Source organism: Numenius arquata, chromosome 11, assembly GCF_964106895.1.
Source record: "Numenius arquata chromosome 11, bNumArq3.hap1.1, whole genome shotgun sequence".
Lineage (NCBI taxonomy): Eukaryota > Metazoa > Chordata > Aves > Charadriiformes > Scolopacidae > Numenius > Numenius arquata.
Window position 1 is genome coordinate 31,616,750 of NC_133586.1, and position 15,227 is coordinate 31,631,976.

Genomic DNA, 15,227 nt, shown 5'->3' on the forward strand with positions numbered 1-15,227 from the left:
TCAGTGTGACCTACTTTAGAACCTTTTAGGTTGATTTTCCTTAAACTTCAAAATAACTTTTCAGTTGTCAAAACTTCATCCAAGACATTTTTAAAAAACACTAGTAACAGGACCCTCAGACTGCTGTGTAGCTGGGAATATAGTTTTCATTGAACATAGCCTTTGAATATATCTAAACAATTTCTTGTGGCAGGGATGCAGTAAAATGTGGGAAAACTCATAGCACCTTAAGAGTTGATTTTTCTGTGTCCTTGGTCATCCAACTATTCTAGAGTGCAACTTAGAAAAATCCCTTTCTTCGATACATCTCTCGTCATCTTTGTATCTTCCAGTCATACTCTCATCCTTTGAAACTTACTCCAGAGTTAAAACAGTTTAGTGGAACTAGCTCTAGACCCTTCTTTTCCAAACGAATGTATACTCCCTCTTTTTGAGTAGAAAAATTAAGTATTGAGCTGGGGAACAATGTATACAAGGTGCAACACATACATGAATTAAATCATATTATACAATTAAATCACCTTATACAAAAATGTTATCTGGAATGCTGAGTTCCCCAAACCCCTTTTCCTGTTTGAACAATTGTAGATTTTACTAAACACAAAAACGATTCTGCAAATGTAGAACTTATGGAAGTGCTGTGTGAGAAAAATTCAAAATTCCAATTCTCTTCTCCCAGTAAAATGCCCAACTCATCCCTGTTGGGTGCTTTATGTTTGGGAGAAAAGTCCTTTTTGCTTCCTGGTCAAACTGCTCTGTTTACAATAATGCATGCAGTGCCAATTAAATTGTACCAGTTGAAGGGCACGGATGGTGAGAGCACTTGCCTGTAGGTAGAAGAGACAGTTTTGCATCATCTTGAAAAAGAAAAAAACCCCTTTTATTAAAAAAAAAAAAAATACAGAATTGGATACTGCCCTAGTCAGTATTGCAACAACCACGTATTTTTTTTGTCCATATAGCAATAAGCATTTTGAGAACAGTTTAACAAAAATCAGCAGTAAATCCAGAATAGCATATACTGCCTTCCAAATATTGATGTATATTCCCACATTTTTAAAATGGAAATGAAATAAAAATAGTACCACTTAGAGAATTATTCAGCTACTTGGTTTTAATAAAAGTGTCACTTCTGATTATGTATGCCAAGGGAAAAAAAAAATCCCCACACAATAGAATAGCAAGTCTACTGTCCACCTCAGTGTTCCTTAAATTTTTTTTTCTTCTTGTGGTTTTTATTATCCCCATCCCTGATTTTTCATATCAGTTTTAAATTCACTGTGATTTTTATAAAAAAATATAGGGTCAAAGTTAATATGAACTTAGCTGCCTGCAAGTGGAGAGGATGTACTCGGAATCCTCCTGACCAAGCACCAAGGCACAGGGTGTTTCAGGCTCAGATTTTCAAACCCTTCTATACCATTTTGTGTGTGTGTGTACGTTACTCACATCCCCAAGGCAGCGGCACATTGACAGAGAAACACTGATCCAACCTAATCTAACTCTGGAAATAGCTCATTGAATTAAGGAGGGGCGGGGGGGCGGAGGGGAGGAAATCACTGAAAGAGCACACAGATTTCAAGAAAAATTGCAAATATTTATGATTCAGATAAACAAATGCTGATGGTAAAGAAAGAATCAACAATCGTTTCTCATGCTGGCAATATATATTTATTGTCATTTGGGAGATAGCTTACCATGTGTATATCAGGAATTCAGACTAAAAACATAACGGGATTATGAACTCTTAGCATATGCCAGATGGAAATTAAATGACTGAATATAAAGCTGACCTTTAGAAGATCTTCAGTCGGTTTATTTTTGTGTCTTGCCCCCCCTCCCTTTTTTTTTTTAAATAAAAGCTGAACATCTTCCCCTCCCCCTTCATTTCAACCTCAGAAAAATAAACGATCATCCAAATGCAGCTTTTCCTAGTTTTAATAATGATCTGCTGGCAATCTCAGAACATTTCTATTGCTGATTTTACAACTTCAGAAGGAAGTTAACCTTTGCAAACCATGTTCTTCCTCCACTTTACCTGGCTACCGAGTCCAACTTTAAGGACTAGACTAAAGCAGATTAAAGATTTGCTTATATTAAACTATTGCAGTTACATTACTATGGTGCAAACCTTCAACATACGTGCTTTGCTGTTCCAGAACAAGCTACATCAGTGCAAGATCTGAGAGTCTGTGCAAAAGAAGCCGCAGTGCTACAAATTCTTGAAATACTTTTCCTCTCCCTCTCACACGTGTTGACTAACAAACATCTTACTCCCACTCATCTCACCAATCCCAAATACTACTCAAAAGAAGGAGAAATATGAAGATATTACATGCTTTTATACAAACACAAACAACCCCCCACTCAAAAAAAATAATGAAATCATCCAACTCAAGTTCCCCGGCCCAAAAAAAAACCAGGTCAAAACTATTTGTCCCTCACCCTCCCAACCCTCTTCTAGCTTTAATATGTCACCATTAAAACAAATGCATACAACTTACAGTACAAATATGAAGCTGCAAGCATTCAAGTTACAGAACATTCTGAAAATATTTCAAGCATAAAAAGTACACTTGATAATTGCAAAAATAAAGTTTCACTTTTTTTAAAAAACATTTTGATCAGAGCTCAAGCAAAACAAACATTTAACAATTCCTACTTCAGTTTAACTTCATAAGAACATAAGAACACCTTCAGAAGTTGAAAACAAAACCTCAGATTTGTGGTAATAAAGTAACTGACCATGTCTTTTCATGAAGAGAAATGGTATATACAACAATGGCACAGACCTTAAGCATCAACAATATATTTCAGCCAAAAGTAAGTCTACAAGTGATGAGTCATTCTCAGCATCAAATGGTACTAAGAACCATAATCCGCTAGGAATAGACATTAAGTTAGACTGGTACAAACGAAAGGAAAGATCCATGACATCAAATAGGCTCAGGTTTTGTCACTGAACTTTTTTTAAGGTAACAATTTCACTAGTGCAAGACCGTATGTTTACCCGATTAAATGAAAACTCATAGATGTCACAATTTAAGAACACTCATACAAAACTATTTTTTTTTCTTTTAAAAAAGTGCCACATACCATACTTTTACTAAAAAAGTTACAAACTAATGGAAGACTGTCTGCCTCCATCTCTTGTCAACAAGGAAAGGCCAAAGAGATTCTTTGATCCCAGCTCGAAATGGCGTTCTCTGACCTATCCCCAGCATCTCCAGCTTGGAGCAGTCTAGCTGAGCGTTCCTTGGACGAAGGGCACCCACAACTGGACAATCAGTAATCTGAAAAATAGACAGAAGAAAAACCCCAACACACCAACAAGTAATCAGAAGTGACAGAAAAATATTCTTATACATGCTCATTTAGTAGTTTTCCTTTCCTAGCTTTCTGTAAAGGTACGTTCCCCTCCCCACTTCCAACTATTGGGGAGGGTTTTTGGTTTCGGGTTGGGGTTTTTTTGTTTGTTTGCTCCTTTTATGGTTAACTTAATTTCAACATAAGAAATGTCAAGCAGAGCGACATGAAGTGTCTTAAGTTAGATTTTTCTCACTCAATTACTGCTTACCATTAATGCTTTTCTATGTTTTATTCCTATTTTCAGCCTATGACTATAATCACAAGGTAAAAAATGCTCTAAAGTGTTGACAGAACCGTGTCTCGATCCATATACTTGAAGAGAAAAAGATCTGGACAAAAATTCAGAAAAAATTCAGACTAACTTAGTGTTCTGCACTCTTTTTCTCCTGATCTTCCAAGCCACATTTCAGTTCCACCCTTTACTGATTCAGAATCCTTGGAATTCATTTTGGATATAAATATCTTTTTTACATGTTGGATTCTCAAAACATTACCAGTATGTCTTTAAGAGTAGTCTTACTTTTAGGTATCAATAAAACTGAAGACCAACTGTTTTAAGCAAAGCAAAAACGATGTGAAGTTCTCAAGCGCATGGTACTCAGAAATCAATCTGGATGTCATTGAAAAGTTCTTGCAGGTTCCTACCATCGAGCTAGTAGCCTGTCAATCTGTAAGTTTTTTTAAGGACAAAAATACAACAATATGAATTTACTCCTGAATAAGGGGAGCTGTTCTGCAAAAATACCATTACACTACAGACTGCGAAACTGGTTACTGACGAACTGGGCAATTTTCCCAATTCAGCAGGTCAAAACAGCTGTTGTTTTCCTGCGTTAAGATAGCAGACAGCATCCTCAGCAATACATCTGCTGTGCGAGACACACGCACACAGATCCTCCTGAAGAGGAAGCTCGCCGGTACAGCTAGCGTGAGACCTACTGCTTGAAAGGATAGAGCACATCCATCTTTCTACAGGTCAAACAACACATGGCTTACCGGTCTCAAGTGGCTGCTGGGAAGGTTGAAAGCATCTGCAATTGCACACGCCATTTCATACTTAGTCATCTGTTCATTGCCAGACCAGTGAAACGTTCCTTTCACCGATGGGTCCTACAGAAGAAACAGGAAGCACAGGTGAAAAAAAGGAGGTAGTTAGCACTCCGACTAATTCCTGCGCAAGAATTGGGCAGAATAATCTTCCAGCAAGATCCTATCTTGAAAGGCATGTTCCAGTACCTCACTGATGTTCTGGAAATGTCTCGTGCATTTTCAGAGAACACCCAACTAGGGATTGAGACTGAAAACTGGTGTTACATGTATCTGACCTGGCTTTTCACAAAGAGCTTATATTGTGTAGAATTAACAGGAGGGTAAGGACCGAGCCAACCAGCTGAAGTCAAATAGCCGGGGAGGAGGAACTCGGCTGTTCTATGGTATTCACTTAGGCGAAAACAAACGCAAAAGGCACCACACACATTCTGAATGTCGATCTGCAAACCATGTACAAATCCTATCAAACTGATTGCACCACATCCACCATATGTGCGTGGTTCATTTTTTTCAAAGGTGTATGTGTGAAAAATAAAGGTGGCAATCTGAAGGTGCTCTGGTGAATAAACACAATAAAGTATTTAAGTCCAGTGGCTTTTTTTTTTTGCCACCTCAGTGTTCTTCATACAATAAAGAACAGCATCTTTGAGAATTACATTCAACCACCATGGGTTTTTTTAGTCCAAACTGGCAATTTGTAAAAGACATATTGGATTAAGTCAAGTATTTGCATTTCTGTCCTGTATACTAGAAGACACGTGACAATTTTCAGAAGGATGTCCCATCACTTTCCTCGCTTTTGTTTCAAGTATCAGAATATCCACACACTGTCATGTAAAGATACTGTAGTATTACAGCTAGTTCGTTCTTCCCTCCCACTGTTCTAGAAATGCTAAGAATAATGCAGATTATATGAAGTTCTCAGTTGTTCAGAAACAAAGCCAAGAACTTGAACTGGTTTTACCTTGAAAGGGCTTGTTTCTTTAAATTCTTACCAGCATCCTCTTCTCGGCGAGTTGTCTGCAAACACTTGCTACATCCTTGACGTTGGTAGGAAATCTTTGCTGCCAGTGGTCCATGTTGGCAGATTTATTACTGAACTGCACTTTATCAAACATAACAGTCACAGCACTTTCCTCCAGTCTTTCTACCTCTCCATACAAGACAGGAATCCTAAGTACTGCGGCATCTAAAAGAAAGATTATTTTAATAAGTATTACCATTGTTACGAATAGGCATGAATGCTGTAGCATCACCTGAAAAGTGTTCTGGAAGCGTTAAGAAATATGCCGGTGATATTAAGCATCTACGAAGCACAAAGAAAATGCAATTGATGTTTTTGCCCTCGGAATATGATTTTCCTTTATATCAATTAAAATGGTTTATAAACACTTCAGTTTATATAAAATTATTTTCATTTATGCCATTGATTTCTATAAAGTTAACAAGCTTTCACTAACACTGCAGGAGAAAAATGGCAGCCTGTTTGGGTTAGAACTAAAATTAAAAAATTAAAAAACCCCAAGTGCGCTATGCAGCTGCTCCAGCACTCCCCATCCTCCCTGGGAAACAGCCAGAACAGCAATTCCCACCAATCCCAAATCACCATATTCAGGCATCAGTTACAAAGATATCTCGCCCAGCATGCAGAAGCCTCCTCCACACAGGAGGATATTATTTACCAGGAAAAAAGACATGAACCTTGGAATTAACAGAAAGCTTGACGAATAAGGAATAGGTTCACAGGATACAGTAGTAAACAATATTAGATTTCAAGATTGTGATTTGAGAAATTAAAGTAACAGTAAACAAGTGCAAAGAGAAGGATATTTTATGATGGAACACATCGTACCAGTCTATCTCAGCCATGGAGACTCAAAAGGCCTCTTTGAGGGGAAATCCAAGAGGGCTATGACAAATTCATTAGAAGCAATACAGATATTTTTACTTAAAGAAAAAAATAAATAAATCAGTCCTGAAATTAGAAGTGGAAGTCACCAAATCATTGCAATTCTTAAAGATTTGTGGGAAAATGCTAGAGCTATTAGAAAAACAAAAAGAAAAAGCAAACACAACAATTAGAAAAAATAAACCAAAATAAGCACTTACACAAGAAAAACAAATACAATTAAAAACCCAACGTGACACTGATTTCCTCCTGCTCTAAAAACAGTTATTTGGACACTCAACAAATATGTTCTTCCTCTCTTTAAAAACTGCTTGTATTATCTCCTTTTTATTATCTTTAGAAACATTCATTATTTGAGAAAAAGACTGCCTTTTTTGTTCTCCGAGAGCTGAGACTTGGAGAGCGTTACCTTCATTACCGACGCTTCTGAAGACCCACTGAAACTTTTTCATTGTAAAAGCGGAAGTACTAAATATAACTTGTATCCTCTCCCAACCAAAGAAAAACATATTTTTAAAAAATAGGCAAAACCCACATTATTTGTGGAGATTCTTGCATTATACAACAGAAATGGGCAGGGAAGTTCTTCACGCAACTACAGACATTCGATAGACTGAGTTCCACCTAATACAGTATTAGCAAATTAGTGGTTGTAAGACTAATATACATAAAATATTTATATTTATATGAAACAACCGAATTAACATTTTCAAGCATCTTACTCAGCACCACCTCGAAATTCCTTCTGCTAATAATATCACTGCTGCAGCCCACTACTGCCTGGCAGCTCATGCTCAGAAAGGTTGTGAAACACAACTGAAGCGCTGAGCTGGGGGAAGGACCCAGCCAGAGACCCAACACAGACCGGAATCCGGTGCGGCCCCATCCCCACGACCAGTCTGGAAGAGGGAGAAAACAGCACCACAGTCATATTCAGAGATGGTACTTATATATGAGGTGGAGTGAGTAACTTTTTATTTAAATTGATTCTGACTTAAATAAGACATTTCCTATCCAAGTATTTTTTAGGAAGTCTGTTTCTTACTAGTAATGCCAAACCTATATTAAGGCCTCTCATTTTCAAATACAGTATGTATTTACTTACCGAAAGACCATCGCACTCATTTATGAACTATACAATTCTCTGGTTAGAACAGAATCACAGTGTGGGTGACTGTCATATTGCCGTATCAGAAGCCTCTTCTACAAGCGCACTGAGATTGTTTTCTTCAAACTCTTTAAGAAAATAGAAGTGCTTCTTTCCTTATAATCAGTGACTGGAGACTGACAGCACACTACCTAGAAACAACCCAACCTCTCTTTTGTAAAAGAAATAAGTTTTAAATGCACGGGAACATGTTTAGTCCAAAGCTTTTTTCCTTTAAGTAGAATTTTTTATAATTATGTTTGTATATTTTGAATGCAAATTTTCATTAAAAAAAGACCTAAATAAAAAAAAAAAATGTTTGCTTAAAACCAGCACTGTGTTACTAACCCTTTGGCCAGTGTTACAAGCAGGAATGGGATGTGCCAGGTGAGCCAGGTGGGTGCAAACGGCCCGATGGCTTACGCAATGAGAGCGAGACAGGAGATCAGCAACAGAACCGAAAGAGTAACAACAAAAGCCTACGTTCATTTTATCCGCATTATTACTGCATCGCAAGTCTGTTTTTTCCCCCCTTTAAGTAAACATACATTTAGAACAACTGCACTGTGTTTCTCTAAATAACAGCAGCTATATATTAAGTGTGGGAAAGCTTGGGCCGTTACAATATATTGACCATCTATTTCATCTTTCCGTAGGAACAGTTGATTCACAGCAGACGAAGGCTTGTGAATGTCCATCAGCAGAGACCGGTAACACAAATGAAGATCAGAACGAGTAAGAAATAAAGCTTTAGGCAACCTATAAGCAGTAGGAACCGTTTATGAGCAAGGAGACTGACTCCTAATCGCATTCTTTTCTAAATCTCATTTCCATGGTTTTGCAACTTTACCGCTGACTTATGAGTCTATTAAGCTTATATACAACTACGTAAAAATAAAAAGCCTCTATTAAAAATATCTGAGTGTATCCTTACCTTCATTGTTTTCCAGGACTGCCTTTTCACCCTCCAGTTTGGTTTTACCATATAAATTCAGGGGATTTGGTACGTCAGTCTCTTTATAAGGAGGGCTTGTTCCATCAAATACATAGTCTGTACTAATGTAGATCAGGAACGCTCCAACTCCAGCTGGGAAGAACATGTTTATACATAGTCTATTTTAATTCATGCCTTGTTTGAAAACCCGATAAACCTTTAAAGAAATCTCTGAAGGACCTCATCTTCTAGCCCCATTCATTCCCACTTGGTCTGTTCACTGATCCTCCAGAGACACGCATCCTTCCCTCACAGAAAATGGATCCACTGCACACTGAGCACAGAAATGACAGTCAGCAGTTCAAGCAACTTGTTTGTATTTATGTTCCTGTATAAATAAATGCAGTATTTTAACAAGAAACCAAATCCATTAGATGGTCTCCTTACCTGCCTCTTTTGCCAAGTTCCCTGAGGCAGCCACATTGAGCTGAGAAGCAGCATCTGGTTGACTTTCCACAATGTCTGGCCTTCTCTCAGCAGCACAATGCACTATAACATGAGGCTGGAAATTAAAGACTAATTTTAAACAACAAACGTCGTCAAGAGATTGCAGTCACACCGTAACTCTAGTGATGAACTCCCTCAGGCAAAAAGGCATTTCACTAAGTGGTGAGAAGTAATAAAAGCAGTAGTATTATTTTTAATCATGGATTCTGAGGAGCATGTTTTCCTTAGGAAGTAAAACAGAACCACGCTGCTTCAAGATTTCATATTAGAATACCAAAACAATTAATAATTAATTTTGCAATTATGATCTTCAGTAGCTTTGATTTTACAGCAAGATCAAAGTTGCTGGGTTTTTTTCTTTTTAACTTGGTATAATAATATTAAATATAATTACCATATATATCTCACGCACAGATAACGGTACTTAAAACAAACATTTACACACTTGACATATGCAGACTATTAACAAGGTATTTAAAACTATTTTATAGAATGGCACCCTACATAACGTACTTCAGGTTTTACGTATCCCTCTTGCAAATCAGACTGAAAAAACACTGAACTTCTTACTGTGCACTAGACACGGCTGCTGCTGCTGTATTGAAGTATCCTTCAACTTTGAAAGAACTGCTTCTTATTACTATGTCATTCTTCTTTTTCTTTTGCCTGTCAACGCCAGTGTATTGACACATCCGTCCATTACCTGCAGCCCCTCTGTGGCAATGACAGCAAAGTTCAGAACTACCTGTATCTGCAGAGCAAACCTACACTCCAGATGTGGCAGAAAAGGCAGCCGTAAAATTTTTCAAGTTCTGCCAAAGCATAAGCCCCAGTAAAGCCACGTGAACTTGGTATCAGAACAGCACTGCCAGCTGATTCCTGGGTGTATAAAGTACCCTATCCTTCTACTTCATGCTCCAGGAGCTTACCTGAAAGTCATGGATGATGTCATGAACTGCAACAGAGTCCAGAAGATTAATCTGTTCAAATCTGGGCTGAGCTCTCCTGTATCCACAGCCAACTGCATTCCAATTATTTCCATTGAATTCTTTAAACACGGCTCTGCCCAGAAGTCCCGTAGCACCGGTAATCAAAACTCGCCTACTGGGAATATCAACATCTTCCTGGCGAAATGAAAACGGGAGAAATTTTCTTTATGCTATTATTTATTGCTGTTTTTTCTTAAGAAGTACGCACCACTGCTGGTTACAGAAGCTACTGCTGTTGCCTCACAGCTGCCCACACACCGACAAATGAATACGGATTAAGATGCTAACTATCTGACTGACTAATTTTGAATCCCACTCCTTAAATGCACTATTTGGAGCTTTATAATAAAGCTTCCAATTTCATTTCACCTTACCTGATGTTCAATACTAAATAAAAATTAACATAATAAAAAAAGAACTGTACTCAGCAGGCTCATTCACAGAAAAAAATACAAGCAACAACATCGTAAGAATAAAAAATAGCATTTGTAAGACCTAAGATTACTTTGCAGACGCTACCAAACAGAAAATAAAATACAATTTACAGAAATAGTACAGTGTGAAGGTGAGAAGTCGAAAAACCTTTTTAAGGTGAAAACCGAGATACAAGTACTTTTAAAGCTTTGTATAAAAACTGAACTTGACAAAATCACGATGGACTCAAAAATCTCAATTTTAAAGACCGCCCGCTGAAACCGGAAGCTGCTGGGATGACACAGGTTTGTAACATCACGTGACGCCCAACAAGTCTCTCCAGGGCAACGACTCTACGACAGAGCCCTTCATTCACCCGCGACGGCACCCGGGGCAACAGCGAGCAGAGGGGAAGCGGGACGCCCCCCGCGGCCGGGGCCCGAGGAGCGAGCACGGGCGGAGGCTGGGGGAAAGCCGTCACCCGCCGCACCGACGGGCGGGAGGCTCCGCCGCCGCGGCTGCCGCTACGCCCCTCGGGCGGGACGGGCGATAAAACGTGAGGGCAGAAAACACCGAGGCTGCGGAAGCAGCACCGTGTGCGATCGCGGCGCCGCTTTCCCCGGCGGAGAGACGCCTCTCCGATAGGCCGGGGCCGCCAGCGTTACGCGGTTTAACAATTAAAAGGGGCAAAACGGACGCGACTTCCCACTACAGAACGAAAATACCTTCACGGTAATTAACGTAAGGAGATAAGAAACCACTCGAGCCCCTAGAGCTGGCGGGCAGCCCCCGGCGGGGCAGAGGGCTCCCTGCACGGCTGGCAGACCGGGCCCCAGCGGACCCGCTTCACCCTGGGGGCGGGCAGAGCCGCCGCCGCCCCGCGCTGAGCACCGCGGCCCGGCCCGGGAGCCCCCCCCCCCGACCCTGGCTGCGCACGCGGAGAAAACGCCCCTCCTCGCCACTCACCTCCACCAGCTCGCAGCGCCCCGGCACGAAGCGGATCTTGAGCTCCTTCTCCCGGCCCACCATGGCGGCGGCGGGGGCCGGCGGGGCCGGGGCCTGCTCCTGCTCCTGCTCCGCGGGGCGCTGCGGGAGGCCGGACGTGCCGCGCGGCAGGACGCGCCCTCATTGGGCCGCGGGGACGCAGCCGGCGCAGGCGCCACCCGCCGCCGCGCGCTCATTGGCTGAGACGCGGCAGAGGGGGCGGGGTCCGAAGGTGGCTTTAAAGGCGCAGCAGCGGCCTCGACGGCGCCCAGGCGGGGGGCGTTACTGGCGCGGCGGCAGCGCCCGAACAGGCGAGAAGCGGGGCTGGAACACCAGGGACGGACCCGCCCCGCTCCGGGAGGGAGCGGCTGAGAAGCCGGTGAAACCCTTCCCTAGAAAAGCGCTTGGGCACAGAGCCACCGACTGGCACCGCAGCCGCCGCGGAGAATGGAAAGGTACCGGCTCAACAGGTCTTAGCTCTCCCAGAAAGAGTCCAGACCGACTGCCGAGTCTCGGTTCCTCCCGGAGAGAAGGGAAGGAGCTGCCCTTTCGCCCAAAGCTGTGAAAATCCACGTTCAATGTTTCAATGTTACGAACTTTGCAGATTGAAGCTGTATCTCCCCTTCGTAAAAAAGCAGAAAAGCAGGGCCCCGTCTTTCAAGTGAAACTTTGTCATTAGACAGAAATACCTTCTTTGGCTGCCGGCAGTAGCACTCTGGGACGTATTCAAGGGAAGTTATTTCATTTTCCTTTCAGAATAGACAGAGAATAGAATAATATAGAAAATACTACGTTTCCCAAGCCCCATAATCCATCCCTTTGTACAAAAGCAGCTGGTAAATCCCGGGGAGCAGGAGGGGCTGCCTTCGCTAAAGCAATCACTGCTTCTGGCCCTCACCCTACACATGTCATTTCATGCTTAGCGGATGACACAGCTTATTTTATTTTAAATGCGAGCTTCCACAGTCACATGAAGCTGTAGACAGAGCTCTTCACCATCACTACTTCTGACCCCTGCAAAGGCTGTGCCTAACGTTTTTAGCAACAGGACTCAAGTTAAGCAGATGCATAACCAGTAGTAGCCAAAATTTACTTGAACTACATTCAAACTTAAATCTTGACCTGATCAACTTATTTCAGATAGACTTGATTAAAACAGCATTTAATTGGTAGTCAAGGGGAAAAACTAACTGATACTACAGGGATTAACAAACCGTTAAAGGGAAATCAGAAAATCTACTAAAAATTGAATACAATCACGTGGTAAGCAGTTTTTACTTATGACAAACAACTGACATGTACGGGATAAAAATTATAGATGTAAAAACCACTTAAACCAGTTTCTGCCTTCATGGAATGCAGATGCCCTATTTTCCTTTGTCATAAGCTATAGACGTTTTATTCCCTTTCACTACGCTTAGAATTCTATTTAGAAGTATCAGTAATTCATAACCTGACATTCAGAAGCATGATCTACAAAGGAATAGCGAACGGTTCAGCAGCACTAAGGTGATGGCCCCAAGCACAGCCCATGTTCCAGCCCTTCCTCTTCCTCACGGCGGGAAGAGCTCAGGCTGCAGCCGAACAAAAACCACCACCTGGAAGCAGCAGCTCTGCCTCCCAGACTTAGAGCCGGAGGGAAACAGGGAAAGTGCCAACACCGCTCTCTCAAGGTAGAACCACGAGCCACCCCGCAAAGTGTCTTCACATTTTTGTCACTAATCTAACAGTTAAAGAAACTATATGGAATTTCTTATCTTCATGGGAGAAGATAGTTTTTTTTAATGAAATATTTACATCGAATTCAGTAGCATTTTAGTTTATACTTTAAATTTCTTCATCACAAATGTTTTCACTTTGTGAAACACTATGATTTACTGGAGTAGATAAACAAAAATTTAATTAGAGTCCATATCACAGTCATTTAAGCATAATGCATCACTGGGTGACTAAATGCACCGCTTATTAAATTAACATTTCAGACTGTAATTTGCAAAGACTAAAGCGTAATTAAGTATCTCTCTCCTCCTGTTTCCTTTTCCCTAGATTCTGTAATTGAAGCGTGGCAGCAATCTATTAGTGCAAATACCCAGAACCTTACCTGCTCCATTCCCACCAGCATTTTGGGCATCGCCTCAAACTACAGGAGGAGTTACCAGCCCAGGAAATTATTGCAGTTCAACTGCGTTTGCCCCTTTGTCTGCTTGTGCCTGCAGAGAACACATGGCCTGACCTTTGAAACCGAAACGCTAATCCAAGCCCTGTACCACGCGTGGCTCTGAAGCCTGTTAAGCTTTTGGTTTATTCCCCATGGTACCATTTAAGCGGCTCAGTATGAACTTAAAATTTTAACTTCACACCAGCCCGCAGGAGCAAGTGCAGCCATTGTGTGTATGAAATGGACTCGAAGCACCGGCACCGAGTCCCATGCAGTTCCCCTTTCACAGGAAACAAGAGGAGGGCTCTAATTAGGGCAGACAGGTTGAGGAATGGAGCAGCTCTTCATTTTACATTTCAACTAAGTACAACCCAGATCTTGCTACAAAACCGTGAGATGGATGATCAGAGAAATTATTTCTTGTTAAATTATATAGTTTTTCAACTACAAAAAAAAAAAAAAAAGTATGTTGCACAACAAGGAAATAATTGATTCTCACAAGGAATACTTAAGTCAGTTGAGCTACCAGTATCAAGGTGGGGTTTTAATATCTATTTCATATGCGCATGAAACTGGCAAAACCCCTTGCAGGTGGCACAAAGCACTTCAAAACTTCCCCTTTACTTCTGCTTTTTACTTCTCTCCCCAGTCTGCTCTGTGTTATTTACCTATGTTTTAAAGCTAAAACAAAAAAAAAAAAAAAAAAAAGACATTGCTGTAATGCCAGCATAATTATTTGCAAGGCTTTCCCTATTCTTTTTGTCAATCCAAGCATGCTCTTGCAGGCCCAAAAAGGATTCAAATTTACACTTTGGCAAAACTGCCAATTAAGGTATGAGGTTTCCAGAATTAAGGCTGTACAAATAAGTCTGTAGCCATCATAAAAGCATAATCCTGCAATAGCTGCAAGATTTTGCTTCACTAGGTATACTTTCACCCTCTGACAAACTCTTGTCATTTCATGAATGATACGTTAAACACCAAAAAATGAGGTTCAGTGTACCTTAACTCAGTGCCCCCGTTTCCATGTATGAGTTTTGTGGAACATTCTGTTAACATTCACTTGCCCTAATCTCTCCCGAAATGGAAGGCTCATGTAGTTTTATAAACACATTACACTAAGGTTGTCTTTAATTTTTGGCATGAAGGCTTTCCATCAGATGTTGACATTCTGATTTATGAATACAGATTTTGCCTTAAAAGTCCCCATATGATGAGAACAGCACAGAAAGAGTGCAACTTGCAGCAACCCTGCGTGAAAGATACCACCTTGTGAGGTAAACTCTACTATAACAGCTGTAGAGCATTACTTCCATTTTCAGTTATTGACTGATTCCCCACCACTACCCCATTGCTCTTTCTCCTGCTGCTCACCAGGTGGAGTTTGGTGCCAGCTGCTCACTTCACATCCAGGGACCAGCGGCTACACAGGCTGTGTAACATCAGGATTTCTACTAAGACCTTGCTCTCATCCAGCAAGTCAGACTAACGCACATTTCCTCTACAGTTTCCTTGTACCCCGTTTACATCTTTCAGACAATAAAACTTATAATTTTTTTCTCCACAAGGAGAGATAACTCCAGTACTAATTTCTTTCAGCAACCTCCTTATTAAAATCTGCCTCTCAACACTTGAGGCAAACTGCTAAATTGAGCATTAAGTATTTCTCAATTCAAACACCTGAAGTTAATCCTCATCCTCTAGAAGTTTGATTAACACAGCAAATATACAAAGATGACATTAACAGACAAGACACCGTAATTTCT

General features: G+C 40.9%; 1 protein-coding gene across 2 annotated transcripts; it reads right to left on the reverse strand.

The window, feature by feature from the left end:
* Positions 1-1,651: 1,651 nt before the first annotated feature.
* On the reverse strand, positions 1,652-13,434 carry MAT2B (methionine adenosyltransferase 2 non-catalytic beta subunit). Of its 2 annotated transcripts, none has more exons than XM_074156115.1 (7): positions 13,405-13,434; positions 9,846-10,040; positions 8,857-8,971; positions 8,410-8,562; positions 5,415-5,608; positions 4,366-4,479; positions 1,652-3,293 (listed from the first exon to the last, which is right to left on the reverse strand). In XM_074156115.1, exons 1-7 carry the CDS (start codon positions 13,432-13,434, stop codon positions 3,123-3,125), a joined length of 972 nt encoding a protein of 323 aa, XP_074012216.1. In that variant the 3' UTR covers positions 1,652-3,122. The 2 variants fall into 2 exon arrangements, with proteins under 2 accessions (XP_074012216.1, XP_074012215.1); XM_074156114.1 differs by lacking the exon at positions 13,405-13,434 and adding an exon at positions 11,286-11,391.
* Positions 13,435-15,227: the final 1,793 nt, after the last annotated feature.

What these genes read in the sequence shown, in the direction of transcription:
- MAT2B (XM_074156114.1), bottom strand. Translation starts at nt 11,348, where the DNA reads ATGGTGGGCCGGGAGAAGGAGCTCAAGATCCGCTTCGTGCCGGGGCGC. An exon ending in ACATCATCCATGACTTTCAG is followed by an intron (nt 8,972 to 9,845) that starts GTAAGCTCCTGG and finishes TTTAATTTCCAG; the next exon opens with CCTCATGTTATAGTGCATTG. An exon ending in TCGCCGAGAAGAGGATGCTG is followed by an intron (nt 4,480 to 5,414) that starts GTAAGAATTTAA and finishes TTTCTTCTGTAG; the next exon opens with GACCCATCGGTGAAAGGAAC.